Below are 20,805 nucleotides of genomic sequence, written 5' to 3' on the forward strand. Positions count from 1 at the left end.
TTGATATGTAAGGTCACATTTTATCATCCGTCTCTGTATTATTTACAAGCTTGTCTTTGAATTACTACAAGGTCATCTTTGTAATACTATCTACCTCGTCCCTCTTGTCATACACTATTTACCAATGACTCCAATGATGATTATTCCTCCCAATGGAAATGAAATGTTGAAAATGAAACATTGTATCTCCCCTTTGACATGATCTCAGCAGCAGCTCTTTTAGTGTTGGTTAAGAAAGACCATAGCAGTCAGTTCTCTTTTTTGACAAGTTATTCTTGACTTTTATAATTATTTTAAGGATTGCCTGCCATCAGTTAAAGGTAAGACGTTTCCTTTAAAAATATAGCTTTTGCATAATTCCATGATTTTTTGTGCAATCTTCCCCTAATCACTTAGCATGTTAGTATACATCAAATTATGCAATGTGTACCTTTTTATGACTTGGATTTTTTAATGCTGTCAGCTATAATGGCAAAATGGTATCCTAACCTTACTTTGGCATAAAGATGAAGAATGTTTTCCTTCCACAGTTCCCCATTTGAATATGTGGATAGAGAAGAATATGTCGCTGGTTCCTGGGAAGATGTTTGGGAAGAAGTGTTTGAGAGAAAAGATAACTCTTGTTAAAGATCACCCTCCCAAATCTCATGCTGTGTATCAAGAGTTACCCGGAATAAGGCATGCACCCCTACCTACTACCCCTCCAATTAGTTAGTTCCATTTTTTACTGATGCTCAGTTGAAAACACTGGTGAAAGAAACAAATGCTTACCCAAATATTTTCCAGGTGTCATGCACATCTCTCTCTCTGAAATCTCATTCACGTAGACAGGACAAACATAACTTTGCCCTGACTGAAAGGCCTGCATTATAAATATGGGTGTGAATTGGCAATCAACAATAGCTTCATACTGGTTTTCTCACAAATCGCAATGCCTCCCATGATTCCATGAAATGTTTCCAAGAAACCATTCCCAAATGATCTTAAAATTTTTCCTCCTAGCCGATACAAAAAATCTTGCTGGACCTGGAGAACCAGCATATGATCCATGTGCCAAAATCCAGCCTCTTGTTGATCATGCCAATATTTTGCTGAGACACCACTGCAATCCACATATGCAGTTGAGTGCTGATGAAAGCTTGGTTGGAAGAAAGAACCATACACAACTCTTTCAGTATCTACCAAATAAGCATCGCCAGCGGTGGGGTATAAAATTTTGAATGTTAGGTGACTCTGTCATTAACGATTGCTTGGCATTTTTTTTTGACTGAATAATTGACATGCATGGGCTACGTATGCATTGGATGCCACACGTGGTCATCTTGGACCAAAAATGCATTCAAATGAATACAAGGGCAGCTCAATAAGTACCCGTGTTTGACGACAAAGGGGGTTCCTGAGGGAAGTTTATGTTATCATCGTGTGCTGCCATCCATCAAATGACGGTGAAACAAATTTCAGACTGATTTAACGGTTAGTTTGGATTTGGCAGCAATTCGAGTAAGACGTGTTTCGTGATTTTCACTAAATGGAAAAAGAGCAGTATCGTTCCGTAATTCACTTTTTGTTTTTGGATGGGAAGAAATGCGAGGAGATGAAAGCAAAGTTGGATGCTGTTTATGGGGGCACTTTGCCATCTATGACTACAGTTAGATATTGGTTCAACGAATTTAAACGTGGGCGAACATCTGTTTTTGATGAGGAGCGACCAGGACGCCCGGCAGACGTGGTTGCCGAGGAAATCATTCAAAAAGTCCACGCCATGATTCTCGCTGATCGACGAACGAAAGTGCGCGAAGTAGCAGAGGCCATGGGTGTGTCGACCGGAATGGCCATTAATATTTTACATGATAAGTTGGCGATGAAAAAATTGTCGGCCCGATGGGTGCCGATTGCTCACGGTGGACGACAGATTCATCCAGAGTTTCGCCGCCAAGCTGCATGACTACGTTATGAATTGCTGCCACACCCCCCGTATTCACCTGATCTGGCTCCCTGCGACTTTTTCTTATTCCCTAACATGAAGAAATGGCTCGCGGGAAAAAAATTTAGCTCAAACGAGAAAGTTATCGCCGAGACAGAGGCGTATTTTGGAGAGTTCGACAAATCCTATTTTTTTGATGGGTTAAAAAATTGGCCGGAACGTTGGGAGAAGTGTATCTTTCTAAAAGGGGACTATGTTGAAAAATAAAAAAAATATTTTTGAAAAAAAGGTTTCTTCATTTCTAACACGGGTACTTATTGAATCGCCCTCGTATTTGCCCTGTTGGAGTGGTTTCAGCAAAGTGAGCCCGATTTTTTAGCATTGATTCTAACAGTGGATTAAACTTGGATCCACTAATACACTCATGCGATGAAAGGACAGACAAACCAGTGGACTGCAATGGGTGAACTTGCTCCGAAAGAGGTGAAGACTGTCCCATCAGTCGGGAAGCTGATGGAGACTATTTTTTGGGATAGTCACACAATTGTGTTCACCAATTATGTTCAAAATCGTAAAAAAATAACAGCAGAGTAATATGCATCATTACTTGACAAGCTGAAGGTAGCAATTGCAAAATAATGACCGCATTTGAAGAAGAAGAAGAAAGTGATTTATCATCATGACAATGTACCTAATCACAAGTCACCGGTCATCAGGGCTAAAATTGACAAACTGAGTTTCAAATTGTTTAACTACTCGCAGTATTCACCAGATTTCCCGTTGGTGATTTTTTCTTGTTTCCTAACCCTTAAGTTTCATTTCTATTGTTTCAGGCTTCACTTCGTGGAAGTATTTAATATCATTACTAAAAAGAAAGAAAGACTCGTACTTTTCCACAGATTTTATTATACGGTACAACGCGTTTCACCGACTTGCGGCATCATCAGGTACAAATTTGCAAAACAGACAGAGCAAGCATATATACCCTCAGGACAGAGTGGGGGCGGGGAGGGTTGGAAGGATTTGAGAGGGGTGGGGGCTCGCAGGTGCGTTGATGGATTGTTTTGACCATTTCCAGGCTAGTTTTTCTGAGAGGAGTGGGGAGGGGTATGGGAACAATTGCTCGTTACAAAGTGTCGTGTTGGGGTTCACCAAGTGCCTTCTAATCTCTAATTGCTCGAGAGCGTCCATTTTGAATCCTTTTGGGAGTGTGTGTAATATCTCTGGGACAAAGTCACTGCTGTGGTTGAATTCTAGTAAATGCTTGGCGAAGAGAGAGTTGTTATTCTGATTTTTGTGACACCTAGCGTGTTCCTTGACTCGTAACTTGATATTCCTGCCGGTCTGACCGACATAAACGCTGTTGCAATCCTTGCATTTCAGTTTATAAATGCCTGATTTGAGAAGGCTATCCTGGGTGTCTTTTCCATTGGCTAGAAGTTTGGAGAGGGTTATGGGTGGGTAGAAGGCTGCTTTGAGTGAGGTGGGTAGGCAGTTGGAAATCCTATATGAAAGATTCGGAACCAATCTCTGGCTACCAAACACCAAGTTGCTGAAATCATCATGTCCTCATTGAAGGAAGCAGTGCCAACAACGACCCGCTTTTCCAGCCTTCAGCAACATACGTCCACCCTCCGACGCCTGAGGAAGACTATTGGCAAGGAAGACCTCATCATCCAGAAAGCTGACAAGGGATCTAATGTCGTAGTGTTGGATAAACGAGTGTATGTGGAAAAGTGCCTTGAGTTCATCAACAACAATCCTATTACTCCGTTATCCAAAGACCCAACCGCGAGTTTCCAAAGTGAAGTGAAACGTGCAGTGTCCAAGTGTAAGTTTTTAAATGCTAGGGAAAAATTTAGTTTAATCCAAATGAACCCCTCCACCCCCAGGTTGTACGGACTCCCCAAATTACACAAAAAAGCCATACCTATTCGGCCTGTCATCTCAGCTGTGTCCGCCCCTTCACACCTTCTGGCACGAAAATTAGACGTTTTGCTCCGAGATCTCACAGGTTTTAAACCTAAATATGGAGTTAAAAACTCTATAGAGCTAGCCTGAAAATTGAAAGATATTGATGTCCCGGAAAAAGCGAGGCTATTCTCCTTCGACATTAGCAATTTATTTACTTGCATACCAATATCGGAAACTTTGCTTAGGGTGGAAGAACTACTCAAGGATTCCACCATTGCCCAAAATATCTCAGACAAATTGGTCCCCCTCATCAAAATGACAGTTAACCAGAATTATTTTAGTTTCAACCACACCCTTTACAGCCAAACGGATGGGTTAGCTATGGGTTCCCCACTGTCCCCCTTCCTAGCCGAAGTCTTCCTCAATTCTGTAGAAGAACATCTTTTTAATGCTGACAATCAGCATAACAAAAACGTGGGCTATTGGTTTCGTTACGTGGACGATATACTATGCCTATGGACCGGAACCAACCGACAGTTAGACTCCTTCCTTAATTTTCTAAACACTCTTCATCGGAATATCTCCTTCTCCATGGAAAAAGACGTCAACGGCACCATCAACTTCCTCGACTTGACAATCACAATTAGGGATAATAGACACGAATTTGCAATTTATAGGAAACCCACATATACAGACCATATAATTTCTAATGATTCCGCACACCACTTTTCTCACAAACACGCAGCCCTCCACTCCATGATCCACCGCCTCCTACACATCCCCCTTTCCCCCAAAAACTTCAAAATTGAACTCGTGAATATCACTAATATAGCTACCAACAATGGTTTCAACTCCAAACTAGTTGACACATTACTACGGAAAAAACAAAAAGCAATGGCCATAAAAAGCATTTTCGTATCACAGCCCGCAGTATCTAAAGATTTTAAGTGGTGCTCAATCCCGTTTCTGGGAGATCTTTCATATAGGATTTCCAACTGCCTACCCACCTCACTCAAAGCAGCCTTCTACCCACCCATAACCCTCTCCAAACTTCTAGCCAATGGAAAAGACACCCAGGATAGCCTTCTCAAATCAGGCATTTATAAACTGAAATGCGAGGATTGCAACAGCGTTTATGTCGGTCAGACCGGCAGGAATATCAAGTTACGAGTCAAGGAACACGCTAGGTGTCACAAAAATCAGAATAACAACTCTCTCTTCGCCAAGCATTTACTAGAATTCAACCACAGCAGTGACTTTGTCCCAGAGATATTACACACACTCCCAAAAGGATTCAAAATGGACGCTCTCGAGCAATTAGAGATTAGAAGGCACTTGGTGAACCCCAACACGACACTTTGTAACGAGCAATTGTTCCCATACCCCTCCCCACTCCTCTCAGAAAAACTAGCCTGGAAATGGTCAAAACAATCCATCAACGCACCTGCGAGCCCCCACCCCTCTCAAATCCTTCCAACCCTCCCCGCCCCCACTCTGTCCTGAGGGTATATATGCTTGCTCTGTCTGTTTTGCAAATTTGTACCTGATGATGCCGCAAGTCGGTGAAACGCGTTGTACCGTATAATAAAATCTGTGGAAAAGTACGAGTCTTTCTTTCTTTTTAGTAATGGACCTTAAGTTTCACTTGAAAGTCTGAGTTTTTCATCAGACGAGGAGGTTATAGCATTTGCAAATGCCTATTTTGTGGAGAGAGATGACAGCTACTATTTGGAAGGATTAAAAAAGTTGGGGCATCTCTGGGAAAAGTGAATCAACTTCAAAAGAAACTATGTTGAAATATTAAAATAAATTTGAAGAAAAATGCCCATTATATCTCTTATGTTGGAAACTTTTCAGACTACCCTCATACAATCTGGGTCAAAAACCTCATAAACTTTGCTTTGTTTACATTGACTTTCATCCCATATATATTTTTTTTAAGGTAATCTACCGGTTAAGGTAGGTTTTTGGATGGACACAACTACCAAACAAACATTTTATTACTCCTAACAAAACACAAAATCCATCATCCTACTCTATATCAGGTCCCCCTTCATTTCTGAGTACTTTCTTCCTCCCTTCATCCCGTCCAACATCCCTATCCTGTTCCTTCCCTTTCCTCTTTAGCCCAACATTCTCCCCTCTATCACAGTCTTCAACATCCCACTGCCGGTCAATACCCCTTCATCCACTTTTCCTGCCTCCATAGGATTGCTCCCAACAAACCCCTCTCTTCGCCCACCATACAAAGTACTTCCTCGTTTGTTTTCTTCTCTGTCCATTTCACCTTCTCCATTCTTCTCCACACCCACATTTCAAAAGCCTCCAATCTACGTCTATCCTCCTGCCTCAATGACCACGTTTCTGCACCGTACATAGCTACGCTCCATATCAAAGTTTATACGATTCTTTTCTTAATGTCCTTACTCAACGTCCCTGTCATCAACTCCTTCCTCCTTGTGAAAGCCTCTTTGCCTAGCGCAATTCTTCGCCTTACATCCCTACTACTTTGACCATGTTGGTCCAAAACACTACCGAGATACGTAAACTGTTCTACCTGCTCTAGTTTTTGCCCTCCTATTTTAATGTTTAGCTTAGCCTTTTTCTTTCTATAAAATCGCATAACCTTTGTTTTATTAATATTGATTCTCATCCCATACCTGTCGCAATGAATTTCCAATTCACTCAGCAATGCTTGCAACCCCTTGGCTGACTGACAAACTAAAGCTTGGTCATCAGCAAACCTAACTGATTTTATGAATTCCCCACCCACTTTTATTCCTACCTCCAGTTCTTCCCATGCCTCTTTAATCATTCCCTCTGCATACAAGTTGAACAGCAAAGGTGATAATGGGCAACCCTGCATTACACCCCTTCCTAACAATGCCCATCCGGACTCCCCGTTTCCCACTCGTACCTGAGCAGTCTGAGACATGTACAGGTTGCGGATTAGCCTCCTTTCCCTCCAATCTATTCCTATTTTCTGCAATATACTCATTAGTTTTTCCCAATTCACTCTATCAAATGCTTTTTTGAAATCTACGAAACAGGCAAATACCTCCTGGTTGTGTTCTATATTCCTCTCGCTTAATAATCTCATTATTGCAATGGCATCAAGCGTACCTCTCCCCTTCCTAAACCCAAACTGATCATCCCCTAAGTAATCATTTGCCCTACTCTATATCCTTTTGTTTATGATCCTGAGAACAACTTTAGCTGAGCATCCCATATATATTAGACTGATTTTTAATGTGCACAGCAATGCCTATAACCTCTTGGCTAACTTAAGCAAGATCACCTGCAAACCTAATGTTTTATGAGCTCCCTTCTGACTGCCATTCCTATTTCCAATACTCCTTATTTCCTATTTACCATTCCTCTGCATATAAATTGAAAAGCATAGGTGACAATGGACAAACATTACTTATTACTCTTCTTAACACTGCCCATCCTGACTCCCCACTTGTCACAACACCTGAACAATCTGATACATCAAGATGCCGTGGATTATTTACTTATCCCACAAATTCAGCCCTATCTTCTGTAACGTATTCTTTAATTCTGCCTAATTTACTCTAACAAATGCATTCTCAAAATTAACATAACAAATGAATACTCTATTAGAGCATACAATGTTCCTTTTTATTAGTGGTCACACAATGTTTCCCTATATTAGGGACCTGAGTGTTTAAATGAAGTGTGCATTGCGACTAAACAATTCTTCCTGCAGAACTCTATTGCAACCTCCCAAAGGTAATTTCTTGTGTGTAAACAGTAGTCCCCTACCTCACCCGCATCTCCCCTGCCATCAACAATGCATTCTGATCACACATAAATAATAAATGTTTCCTCTCGAGAACCACATCAATTACTTGCTTTATCTTACCACATATGCTACCACGGACAATACGGGATAGCAGCTGCAGGGTTATAGATAGCAAAAATTCCACTTGCCACCCTCAGCGTCTAGGGAATAATTAGTTCTACTTAAATGCATGCTCTTCCACTAACCTCCTGCGTTTTGTTATAATAACCCATTCTTTCGGAATGACGTCATTCGTGTTCTGTTCATCCGTTTTCAAGTCTCCCTTTCAATCCCTCGTCCCTCTCCGCGGGGGCAAATTCCTGCTACCTGCAATGTTGGGTCGCATTCCCTGCCTTTCACAGCCTCCTCGGGGGATAGAATGTTTTGTGGTACATGTTCATGTGGTGGTTCGGTTTGACATTCTTGCTTGTCGTGTTCTGGCTTGCGTGTTGTGGGATGGCTGTCCTGCTGCATCCTGGGGTGCAGTTGTTTGTTGATTTATGGCATATGTGTTTGCATGAGTGTTTGATGAAGGGATTTTCGCATGAGTGTGTGCGCTGCTGTGGGTGTAATTTTCCATTTTGTTGTTTTGCATGTGGTATTGTTCTATTTTACTGTTGGTGACCTAACACCCCCCGCCACATGCCCTTGCGGCGGCTTGCGGGGTATTATGTAGATGGTATCGAACAGCACAGCGATTATTGACAAGGGGTTCAATTCCAGTGCGGTCTATGTCCTTGTTACCCTTCGTCCCAAGGTAAAGCATGGCTGAGTTTTAATGGTAGGGTCACTTGGTCATTCGAGAATTGTGCAACGGATCGTTATTGCATTGAAACTTGCTGGCGTCCCTCTGTGGATTCATCAGGACGGCATGAAGGAGGTTATCCAGTTGCGGGAATAGGGTCGACGAAGAGTCCTCTGAATTAGGTACCCATGGTGGAGGGGGATGAGTCCTTGCCCCCCTCTGCCCCTTTGGCACACTCTACATGCCAGTTTATTCCTCATTACGGTCACTTGCTGGCATGTAAACCTGTATAATGACCAAGCTTAATGGTTCAGCTTTTACTCCTACTAATAATAATGCATGACTCACCCACTCTATGATCACTACACTTCCTCTTACCTTTTGGCTCAGTAAAAAGAGACGTTTCAGGTGTGATATGGTGGAATATCATGATTAATTAAAAATTGGCAATTTCCCACAAAAAAATTTACTACGACCTGTTTCAATGTAACTACATCATCAGATGATGATGTATTTACAATTGCAGGATCTCCTGCTGCCACGCATGGCACTCAGCCCAGCAGGTTGGATCCCATATTTTCCAGGACTCAAAATCTAAGCCCATCATTGTAGCGTGGGAGATTTAATGGAGATGGTTTTGAATTACCTTCCTGAATATTATTTTTAACATGACACCATCACGGAAATGGCCAACCCAGAGGGGCCAGACTCTTGACACCCCCCTCACTTGAGAACAGATGCTGAGCAGGACCACTTTTCATCCAGCTTCAACACTTCAACCTATTTGGCATTAGTGGACAGGAGCTATTTTCAACATACAAAATTTTTTAAAGGAGTACGTACAAACTAACAATTAATGTTAAAAAGGTCATAATGAAAATTAAGAATTTGTATTATTAGATTACATTCTCAATCCAATTCAATATGCAATGCATAACCTCTAGACTCCATGTACCATGTTTATGATGTGAAAATAGTGGGATATGTGATAGTCCAGCAAAAACTTAAAAAGATATAGTATTGTCAAACAGCAAGGTATGAAAATTGCACCATTCATAAGTATGTACAATAAATTATTACATTAGTGCGTAGTAGTATTACATTATTAAGTAGTCCTGGTTACAATTATACATATGACATAAAATGCCTCTACTGATAGTTATAACATCTGGAAAAGCCTTTGGTATTAGTTAATAAGAATTTGATTATTAAATATCCTTAATTTAAACTGAAACAACAATATAAACAGCATTTTGTCAGGACCATGCATATTTGTTACACCAAGCTTCCACTATGCATTGAATATCAGTTAAAAGATAAAAGTTTAAACAATTGGAACTCACATTGTATCAGGAGATGCAGCCTTATCTTCAGCAGGAAGGTCAACTGTAGGGTCTAATTGTTGATCCTTGGCAGAAACCGTTAAGTTTGCCAGAAGTGTTAGCACCCTCAGCAGTACCTCATTGTTAGTAGAGGGATCTAGCAAATAAATCAGTCTTCGGGGAGCCTGGTTTGAACAGCCAAACAATATATGCATGAACACACATTGCTGAGATACAGGGAGCATGAACAGAAATGAAGCATAAAACTTGACCTCGGCACTAATGAGGGGGACTACTCAAAAGCTTTTTCAAGAAGGTTTGGAAAAAAATTTGCATAAAATTACACACACATTTATGATTACAATACCTTGCAACAAGCCAGTATGTGGATCATTCAATAATTCCTCAGAAAATCCAAGAGATGGTACTCCTATTATCTGATAAGGTTCTCTTTTAGTAACCCTCTGATTAAATGCTTTTAAAATTTCAGCCATATCCATGACGTGGTTTCAGTAGAGCTGCAATTCCTTTGCTTCCCCAAGCAAAACACAACCCAAATCCTGCACTAAAATGCATTCTCCATCCTTCTCCCATTTCAAAAGTCCCACTCTTTGCCCATCATCCTGCTTCAATGATCACGTTTCCATGTCACACACTACTATCAAAGTTTTAAAGAGCCTTTTCTTAAGACCATTACTCAAAGTCCCCATGTCTTCACAAGTGTAATGATGTGGGGGGAAAGTATTTTGAAGAGTTTTAAGCATTTGTACAAGTACAATCAATAAATCTAGGTTTCCTGGAGAATGTGCATTATATATAGTGGTCCCCGTATATCATACTCTCTTTCTGTGTCCAACCTTACATTGAGAAGAAACCTTTGGAATTTCCTCCACCGACACATTTCAATCCAAGGAACAGATACGAGCAACAGCATTGATTATTTTGGTACAATGTGTTGTTTATTAGTCAAGACTAATGATCATGTATTTTTCCTGAGTACAATGGAAGTTTATTTCATTTACAGAAATCATAGTAAGAAAAAATATAACAGAAGATAAATCAATGTACATGCTCAAGAAATAAAACACATGGGTGAAAAATTAACAATAATAGGGGCTTACAAGCTTTCAGAAATATAAAAAAGACTAAAGAAAAAGAGAAATTGCAATTAGCACACATCACAGATCTCATAAGGGAAATAATACGTACATCTCATCAAAGTACATAAAATATGGCCATTACAATTGCATACAGAGCATATTGATTGAGAAACGGAGAATGCAGGAGAATGGATTCGGGTCAAACAATGAAAGTTAAACCATATTTTTCAAAGGAAATTCAGAATTAGGAAAATGGTAAATCAAATATGAGTTATCATATCGGGCACACAGCTGAGAGAAGTAATATTTGTCGTTCAACGTCAAATACAAAATTTGACTGGAGGAGAAAAATGGGATTGAGGGCTTATTCAGTTGGAAGGATAAAATGTTTTGAACATGAAGAACTCTTCCCAGCATCCCATGCCATTGTATTTGGCTAGCAAATTAATAAAGACTAATTAATGCTAATTAAAACTGTTTAAATAAAGTAGCACACAATTATGCAAAGCAGTAGAGTGATAATAATGGCTATCCTTACTCTTATCCTCACTCCAAATAAAATTAGTCTCTCCTCATCATTTATTTTGAGGCATTCAAACTTTCATTCAAAATTAATACACCCCTGGTCTCATCAAGCCTACTTTCTGTAGAAAATGGTTTGGACAATAGAAATTTTATTTCACAACAAATGCTTAAAATTCATGTAAATTTTATAATATAAACTATCTTATCCCCCAAATAATAAAAATAAGCATAACAGCTACATATATTATTTGATTACCTGCCTAAGTACATATTCTTCAATTTTCAAGCATTCAAAATTTACTTGGGACTGTAGCGGACAAAAAAGTCCTCAGAGCATCAAACACAATGCAAACAAGTAAAATGCATTAGCATGGTTTTTTATGTTTAGAAGTGAATTGGAATGCACTAAATTTCTACATTATATCACATAGCATTAGTCTCAAATAAATTGGCTGCACTGGATAAATGTATGACCAAATGCATTTTTTTATAATATTAAGGGCTACTTTATAGCTCAAATGATATTTCTTTCATATTAATTATGCAAAAAATCACAAATTTGATAGCATTATGCTCAACTTTATGGAACGCCATGATGAAGACAGAAAAAACACAACTTGGTAAGATTTTTTTTTCTAAAACAACCCAAATTGTTGAACTGCTTTGACTAAACCGTTTGTTTCATAACAAACACTTTGTGGAACTGAACAACTTTCATTTCTCTCCCTTCAGCACCCTAATTTTTTACCATTATTTTCAAAACTTTTGACACAGTAAATTTGATGAAGCGAAAACAACTGATGAATATAACCAGCTGAATATAACCATACGAATTTTCCTGTGCGGATGCAAACAAATAACTATTTCCATCTGTTAGTAAATGAATTACAAAGCAACAACTCTGATTCTAACATTAAAGCCAATACAATGCTATAAAATATCAAATAAATAGTCCTACTCATCATAAAGTGGAAGTGTAGCATACAATGTACTGCATTGTATCCAAAAATACCAAAATAGCAATCAATTGTGAAAATATTATAAACCACCTTTTCCATACTCAAATTTTCATGCTTTTGAAATGATCACAATATACTGTTTTTAGTTTTGGTCTGAGACTACTGCATGAATTGATACACAATACCATCACTGACTACGCTTACCAGCTAGAGATATGCATGCCGAACTTGGTCTAGATGCCGACCCTATGCAGATACACAAAAGCATATGTGATGAGAAAGTGTGAATTTCAAACTCCATAAGGACTGGTAAAATATGGACCACTCAAACTGGATAATTCAAACTGCATCACTACTTGCTTCCATTGATATATGCTTGGACAATTACCTTAGAAAGCTACCTTGTGGCCCCAGGTCCCTGTAGTGGAATAATTATTGCTTCAAAACTGTCAGCTCTTATTTTTCCTATAAGTATTATCTTCAGGATACTTCCACCTAGAGTAATCAATCATGACGGAAATAGTGAAGAAACTAAAGGAAACAGTTCACAACAACTGAACCAACAGAGAAACTCCTCGAAAAAATGGAAACCTCTCCGAAAATATACTGCAACTTGATGATAATTTTCCCATGATCTTACAAATACCCTTCTCTATGAACCTTCAAATCCCTTTAAAACAATTAAATTCCAAGAGAAGACACATATGAGACCTCCTCTCATCTCACTGCAATCATGGAACTAAGGAGTAAAACTCTTCTATCATCAGGCCTTGAATTGATGCTGTTGAATTGCCATTATTTTGTAAGCCGAAGTTTAACATAAAGAAGTAACAAAACTCTGTACTACAGGGCCAATTAAGTTTAAGGTAGAATCATAGGGAGCGAAGGTTTTTTGATAAAAGGAGTTCTCTTTTCCAAACGATTCACCTGAATATGAATTTCACACACAGGATTTTTCCCATGGACAAGATGAACATTTTCCTTTAAAGGTGATGCCTCACAAGGACCTGAATTTCAAAGGGGAACCTTGCCAGTGATAAGAAATGCATAAATATATTATCTAATAAGAGTATTTGCTTCTACCTACTATAAATAAATATTCCTTCAATTTGCACTACTATATTTACCCAAGATTTTACATGAAATTTTTCACCTGTCAATTACTAAACATGTTAGATTTAACAGTATTTTGAAACCAAGAAAATCCATGCAATACATTACCTGTGCAGCAAGGAGGCTGGGAACCATGTCTTCATTACAAGAAAGGTTGATCAATAGTTTCAGTGATTGGAGTTTCACCTGTGGATTTCCATTGTCAACCAGATTATATAACGTGTGAAGTACAGGATAAAATTCATCATGCCAATCCTGAAGGACTGCTATGTTACTCAAAGTTAGCAGGGCACTGAGGGTAAGTTTATCAGACTGCAAATTCTTGGTTACGAAAGACAGTAAAATTGGAATAGCAGCCTGAAAGAAGAAATATATAAAATAATAAGAAATTAAATAATTATTTCGAAGATGAATAAATTCAACTTGCTATGAGATGCACAAGCTCCTCTTAGAGGATTTTATACACATTAAAATGAAACCAGCATAGTAAGAAAATGCATTTCTCCTTTGAAGGTAATTAAACATGATGATCCAACAACTGATACGGTTGCGAATAATCAGTCATTAGTGAGGCCTTAACTGTGCGGTAGGTAACTCAAAAAGGTGTTTTGATATACACTACATTTTCTAAAACAATGAATATTTACTAACACTGTCACCAGTTATCAGAGCACATAGGTGTGTGATGATTTTGAATTGAATTATGCCACAATGGGGAGAAATGATGAATTCTTTTTTGCACTGAAATCACTAAAAGATTTTATGCCAAAGTTTATGGTGGGTACCGCAAAGATAAATAATTTCCCTCATAAAAGTTGAGGAGAAAAACTTTTATTTTTAAATAGCATACGTGATAACGGACATTCCTGTCTAACTCCTCTTCCTAACACAGCCCATCCTGGCTTTCCATCCTCCACTCGCATATAGCAGTCTGAGACATGTACAGGTTGCAGATTAGGCTCCTATCTCTCACCCTATTCCTATACTCAGCAATACATTTATTATTTCCACCCGATCCACTCAATCAAATACCTTTTTGAAATCTACGACTAGAATAACACATTCCAACTGTATTCTTTACTACACTCTATTAGGGACCTCATTACTGCTATGGCATCATTCGTGCCTCTTACCTTCCTGAATTCAAATTGATTTGTCCCGATCAAATTGTCCCTTAGTCATCATTTGCCCTCTTCTCCATCCTCTTATTGATGATACTAAGTACCATTTTAGTAGTGGACAACTGAAACTTAATGTTCTCTAGTCCAGAGTTAGTCTTCATACACTTCAATTAGAATGGTTTGTAAAATGTTTCAAAACTTTTGGAGGGACCATATGAGCACAAACGATGCTGAACATTACGGATGCCAATTTGAGGTCACCAATCCAGAATTCACAGATAAAAATCTCCATTTGGTGATGATAACAGAAGACTGAAGGCATATGGGATAGCTCTAACTGTACTCATCACAAGTGAATTGGTAAATAATATTATGCAGCAACATTTGAGCACATTAAAGGCTCCACAAGATAAGTGCTTGAGTGCAAGATTGACCACAGCCGACAAAAAATTAAATCATTTGATGTTCCAAAGCAAGTTTGCAGCCGTTCCAATGAAATCTGAAAAGCTGTAGGCATGATTTTGTCACTATGAATGATGGATACATTACTAAACGCCTGAAACCAAGGAGCAGTCCAGGCAATGGTTTGCCAATGGCAGGTGTCCACCAAAGAAGGTGAAGACAGTTCCTTCAGTGAGGAATATTATAGTAACTGTTTCTGGACCAGCAAGGAATAGTCTTTACTGACTACTGGAGAAATGATTAAACAGATGAATACTATGGATCATTATTTGATCATTTGAAAACCAAGCCGCATGGAAAACGTCCAAGATTGGCAAACAAAAAGTCCTTTACAATCACGACTACACTTGTGGCAAGGCCATCAACTCATGCCTCTACACTTGTGGCAAGGCCATCAACTCATGCCTCTACACTTGTGGCTGGAATATTGTGGCACTTATATTTCAACCAAATTCTCATCCCCTATATTCTCCATTCGGCTCAGACTACTACCTCTTATTCAATATGAAAAAAAGTCTGCCAGAAAGGACATTTTATTCCAATTTGGAGGTGATTGAGGAAACAAATGCATATTTTGCACAGTTGAAATAATGCATTAGTTAGAAGGGATATATAAATCGGAAGCAGCACTGGATGAAACGTATAACCTTATAACGAGACCTGTTGAACAATTATATCCCTTAATTTTGAAAAATTAAGTAGTTTTTAATTGGCAAAGACTTGTAAAACTACTCTCATACAATACAACAATTGAATACTATCATTATGTACATCTAGAGTGGCTGCAAAGTTAATTTTATTTATCACTTTCATAATAGTTTCATTAAGGGATCCTAAAAAATTGCATTCAAACACGCCATAATTTACCTTAAGCTCTTTCTGATTCTCTGCATTCAAAGCAAGGTTTCCGAGAGCCTTTACAGCAGCCAACTGAACAGATGGATTTCGGTAGACTAGAAGATTTTGAAGCGTGAACAAACATCCAGCCTCTCTTAATGTGTCCTGAAATTACACATATATGGAACAGGGTATATCAAACCATTAGGTATGCAGAGAATACCAAATATTTCATTACTAATTCAATGATAAGGTAGATTATAAATGTGGATTTTTTTGTGAAACCACAGTTTGGATAAAAAATTTTGGTTAATCCATGAACATTTTCCAGATTAAGGAATGCATTGACACAATTAGAGCAGCATGGAACTAATCACCAATTAACCACATCTGAATTACCCCTATCGTAAATGCTTTTTGCTTACACTTATAAATAAAATATGTGGAACCTCAGAAAACTTATCTATTGATAAAATAATTAATGAAAACTATGTCTATGATGTGAAGGGTTTTTAATTAAAACACAGAAAATCCAGAGGCCAAAAGAACAGGCAAAGATCAGCAATAAGAGGTGACAATAATACATATTCCACATCTTTTCATTAATTCAGGGGATTCCCAACCCTTTTTCTATTTACTGTTCCTATAGTTTGGTTCACCACTTTCTTTATCCTTTGATTAAGACTCTAGCTCCTTGACACTAGCAGTCCACTCATCCTCCCTCAGAATTCCATCTACTGCCTCCAGATAATCCTTCCTCCTTATCTCAATCAAGTCTTCTACAACCTATTTTCTTAAACTTCTTCCCATTTTCAATCTCTTACACAATGAAGTATTCCTTAAACTATGGCCAAGCCATAATATCAGAAAAATGCCATATTTAAAGTCTTCAATTCTTTTATGAATAAAAAGGATTGTTTATTTTCAATAATTAATCTATCATCTTAAAAATTAAACATTCCTGCAATTTTTTAAATCATTGCCATTGGTCAATGCATTTTAGTGGTCACTGGGGTAGTTTTTGTATGCACACATGTTCCAGCTTGCCACCAGTTGAGGAGGCGTTTTGGACCTCACCTTTCACCTCTGCCAGAAAAATCAAGGCAACTGTGTTTTGGGATAAAAACAGGATAATGCTGGTCCAATTCGAGCTCCTGAGAAAGCAATAAATGCCGATAGGCATTGTTAGACACTTAAACATCTCAGATGGGAGATTCAGAACTGGGGAAGAGGAATGTTGAGCAATGGCGTACGCTTTCTCCAATGGCAATGCTTGTGTTAACATTACCCATAAACCACGGCCTTCCCTCGACAATTTGGATGGAAAATCATCACCCAGCCACCCTATAGTCTGGATTTGGCACTCAGTCATGACCACTTGTTTCCCAGGTTGAAAGAACGATTGGCCAGAGGGTGCTCCAACAATGATGATAAGGTGAAAGATTAGGTCCAATGCTTACTCAACGAAATAGCAGTCAGCTGGTTTGACATGGGCATTCAGAAACTGCCCCGCCTACAAACTGCATTGATGCACAAGAGCAACACGGAAAAATAGAGGAATGTCCGGGTGTTAAAAGGGACGAACAATTTAATGAAATTAAGTCTTTCTTCCCATTTCTAAAAATATTGGAGAGCTTCTTATTGGGATTATCCTAGTATTAGATACTAGGGTTATAAAACCTTAGAGAGTATTTGTTAAACTAGATATCAAGAGATGTTATCACTGCCTTGAAAGGAAAAGATGGAATGATGCTTAAGAAGCTATTGAAGAGTTACAGTGTAACGGTATAAAGAGAAATTGCTGAGAAGAATTTACTGAGTAAAACTATGGGAGGAATTCGAAAAAATTACCATAATGGTAGTTTGAGGAAAGGTTCGACTTTGAATGTGAGTTTTCAAAAGCACTACAACAGATATTTTTTCTATGTCTTACCTTGCTCTATGTCTCATATCTGAACTGAAGGGTGAAAATGACGAGAAATAGCTCAAGCTCTCAGTGGGATGAAATAACAATGAGGATTTGATCTAGTTTGACAGAGAGTGGAGGGAAAAATGGACAATAATAGAAAGAGCCAATACCATAAGTGCCAAAATGTTTCCCATGGCATTTAATCGCATTTGATACTTGAAGATGGATTCAGAAATCTAAAAAGTCAGTGCTACTCAAGAGTTCAAAATTTAAGGAAGTGACGGGTCCATTTGGATGTTAGGCTCAATAAATTCTTGAAACTAGAACCAGAACTGGAATCAAAATGAAAAACATTGGCTTGCAAACTAATATCTATGCTAAGGTTGTTTCCACATGTTCCAACCTCAGGTAGGACTGTAGTACTCACTGAAGGGTATCAAAGATCACGCAAAACATTTATAGATCAATGCACTCTACTGTGCTCCCTGGCTTATCCCAAAAAAATATGCATGCTGTTGGAGTTGGAGCAAATGGCCCCATGAGAACTATTCACAAAAGTCAATCACACAATTCAGTTTTGCATATCTTGTGCGTGAATATAACCATTTAAGATTTCGCAATGTATTTGCTTTGTTCAGAAAAACTCTCACGGACAGCATGCAAATAAATTGGAATCAGCAGGGCAGTCACTGAAAAATGATGTCCAAATGTCACACAGACTCGCATAGTTTCATTCACTTAGCGTGAGATAGAGGTACATGTGGAAGCACCATGTTTCCGTACTTTACACATTAAAATATCTCACACACTCTTAAAGAAGTAATTTGGTAACAGAGGAGGTGTCCGCTGAAAAATGATGAGCAAATGCCTGTCCTACTTACATTACTTCATCTACCCTTATTCTGGTTAATCAATTTCCTCATCACAACTTCCTCATATGCACTTAATAAAGAGCAAAAACTGCTTTCAATAATGAAAGATTCTAACAAAATAAAATAAAAATACTATAAACACAGTAATCAAGCCGAAGGCCAGTTTGGTACGTGATGGTAGAGTTCACCCAGTACTAAGCCCGACGGCATGTGAAATTCACACATCAGGGTAGGGGGGGCCAGTACCTTTCCCTGTGCCGGTTATGGTTTCCCAGGAGGATCTGGTACCCGAAAAATCACATAGCTTGAGTGGAGCTGAGGACGCCCAGAGAGGCTTGCCTGAGAATCGAACCCGGGACCCTCCGGTCAGTAGTCCAACGCTCTACCCCTGGACTACCACTTTTTTCAAATAAAATAAGCAAACTAAAAATCCTTTATTAGGAAATCAGTTTTCTCCATTGGTGGGTTCAGGCAATTAGCCAGGATCAAGGCTATTTAGTACATCCAAGCTAGAGAGTGCATGATTAATTTGCATTTATTTTATTTCATTACATGAGATTGGTGGGCCGCTGGTGCAGGGAGAAATCTCTCGCAAGCCTTGTCTAGGTGAGTGATTGATTAGGGCGAGGGTCAATGCTTTCTAGTATGTTCACCTTAGCCAACACATTTTTTGCTATCATTTTTTGGTTTATTCATTTTTCTGTGCTAACCCCCCCATTTTATCATTTTATTTTTTTTTTAATTTGAGTAATTAACATATTTTTTCCTCTCTAATTTCCCTCGCCATATCCTTTGCCCATTTGTAAGATTATGGCTGGGGTTGATTCTTCCCATAATGCGATAATCAACAACTCATAAAGTCAGAAATTTTTCTCCTGCTATCCAGATAAGTGGAGCACAATATTTCATGGTCAGTCAGAACATATGACAATTCAAATTTCATTAAATATGTTTACAGACACAAGGAATATTTACAACTGCTCCTGCTTATGTTGTACTTCCAGAATTATACTTTCTAAAAATTCGAAAGAAAAATTTGACCAATTCAGCAACATCAGTCCGACAATCACATTCATTGAGTGAATGATCTAAAGAAAAACAATAACAAGAAAACCAAAGCACTTGCAGGGTAAACCATGGCGAGACTCTTGGAAGTAATTAAAGACAGCTACGGGAGTGGAAGATATCAACATGATCGAAGAAGAGAGTAATGATTACAATAATGAAGACAGGGAAGGATAGAATGACTTTGAGTTGCCTACAGTGGTACCACTTGTAGCAAAAATAAATATTGGCCCCCAAAAATGACTCATTTAATGAGCAACTTTTAATTTTCAAAATTTATTGATTCTGAAAATTGATTAATTCTTTGTGTGCAGGTCAAATGAAATGCTCCCTCTACAATTCAGAGCATGGCTTCAAGTGCCCATTTGAATAGCGCAACCACTCATTTCGGCAGACCTATTAATGTATGTATTAACTACATTCATTTCAGGGACACTGACTCCACCAGCTTCAAATTGCTTTAAAAATAGCCGATTACAGGGACTATGAAAAAACTTGCTATTCATATCCCTTCATCAATATCAAAACTACACAATGACAATTAGGGTATAAGTTACAAACGTATAATTGAAGATTAAATATGCATGCCTACTGCATTACTGCCTCCAATTGTACCAGCCTGTATAGACTGTGCTGAAATTAGAAAAATACTAATGTAAGCCTGTAAAGTCATGCAAAATGACAAAAATTTTGTCCTAATGCCTATTAATCTCAACAGAAACATGATTCTCCCAGGTACAACTATTCAGATTTTGACAAAAAACACGTACTTAGAACTTGATACATACGTGATTTGTTTATGTGCTTTCAGATGTATACAGATGAACGTGATCATTTGATATGGTTCCAATTTACATCATCGGACTCTTTACATTCATTTCCGATGTGAATCAAGGACATGGTGTATAATATTAACTGAGAGGAAACATATCATGGTACTATAGAGCTACTATGGTATTACAGCCCTAAAATTACCAATACCTCATTTGATATAGTTTTTTAACATGAATCTAATCTTCAATAATCAAATTTCATTCTAATATTACCTTATCCTATGCATATTTCGTGGGCAGTTGGAGAAATAAATTTAAAATGGCAGCACACTGCATTTTAATCCATCGCAAGGAATCAA

General features: G+C 38.4%; 1 protein-coding gene across 2 annotated transcripts in view; it reads right to left on the reverse strand.

Moving 5' to 3' along the window:
* Window positions 1-20,805, reverse strand: part of LOC139687034 (G-protein coupled receptor-associated sorting protein 2-like) — a 29,459-nt gene that overhangs the window by 1,618 nt on the left and 7,036 nt on the right. For both annotated transcript variants that reach the window (XM_071584137.1, XM_071584136.1), the window contains exons 5-7: window positions 15,858-15,992; window positions 13,516-13,764; window positions 9,732-9,895 (exon numbers count right to left, since the gene is read on the reverse strand). In XM_071584137.1, coding sequence (XP_071440238.1) covers window positions 9,732-9,895; window positions 13,516-13,764; window positions 15,858-15,992 — 548 coding nt within the window. The remainder of the gene's footprint in view (window positions 1-9,731; window positions 9,896-13,515; window positions 13,765-15,857; window positions 15,993-20,805) is intronic.

This window comes from Hetaerina americana, unplaced genomic scaffold (genome assembly GCF_022747635.1).
Source record: "Hetaerina americana unplaced genomic scaffold, ioHetAmer1.1.p SCAF_16, whole genome shotgun sequence".
Taxonomy (NCBI): domain Eukaryota; kingdom Metazoa; phylum Arthropoda; class Insecta; order Odonata; family Calopterygidae; genus Hetaerina; species Hetaerina americana.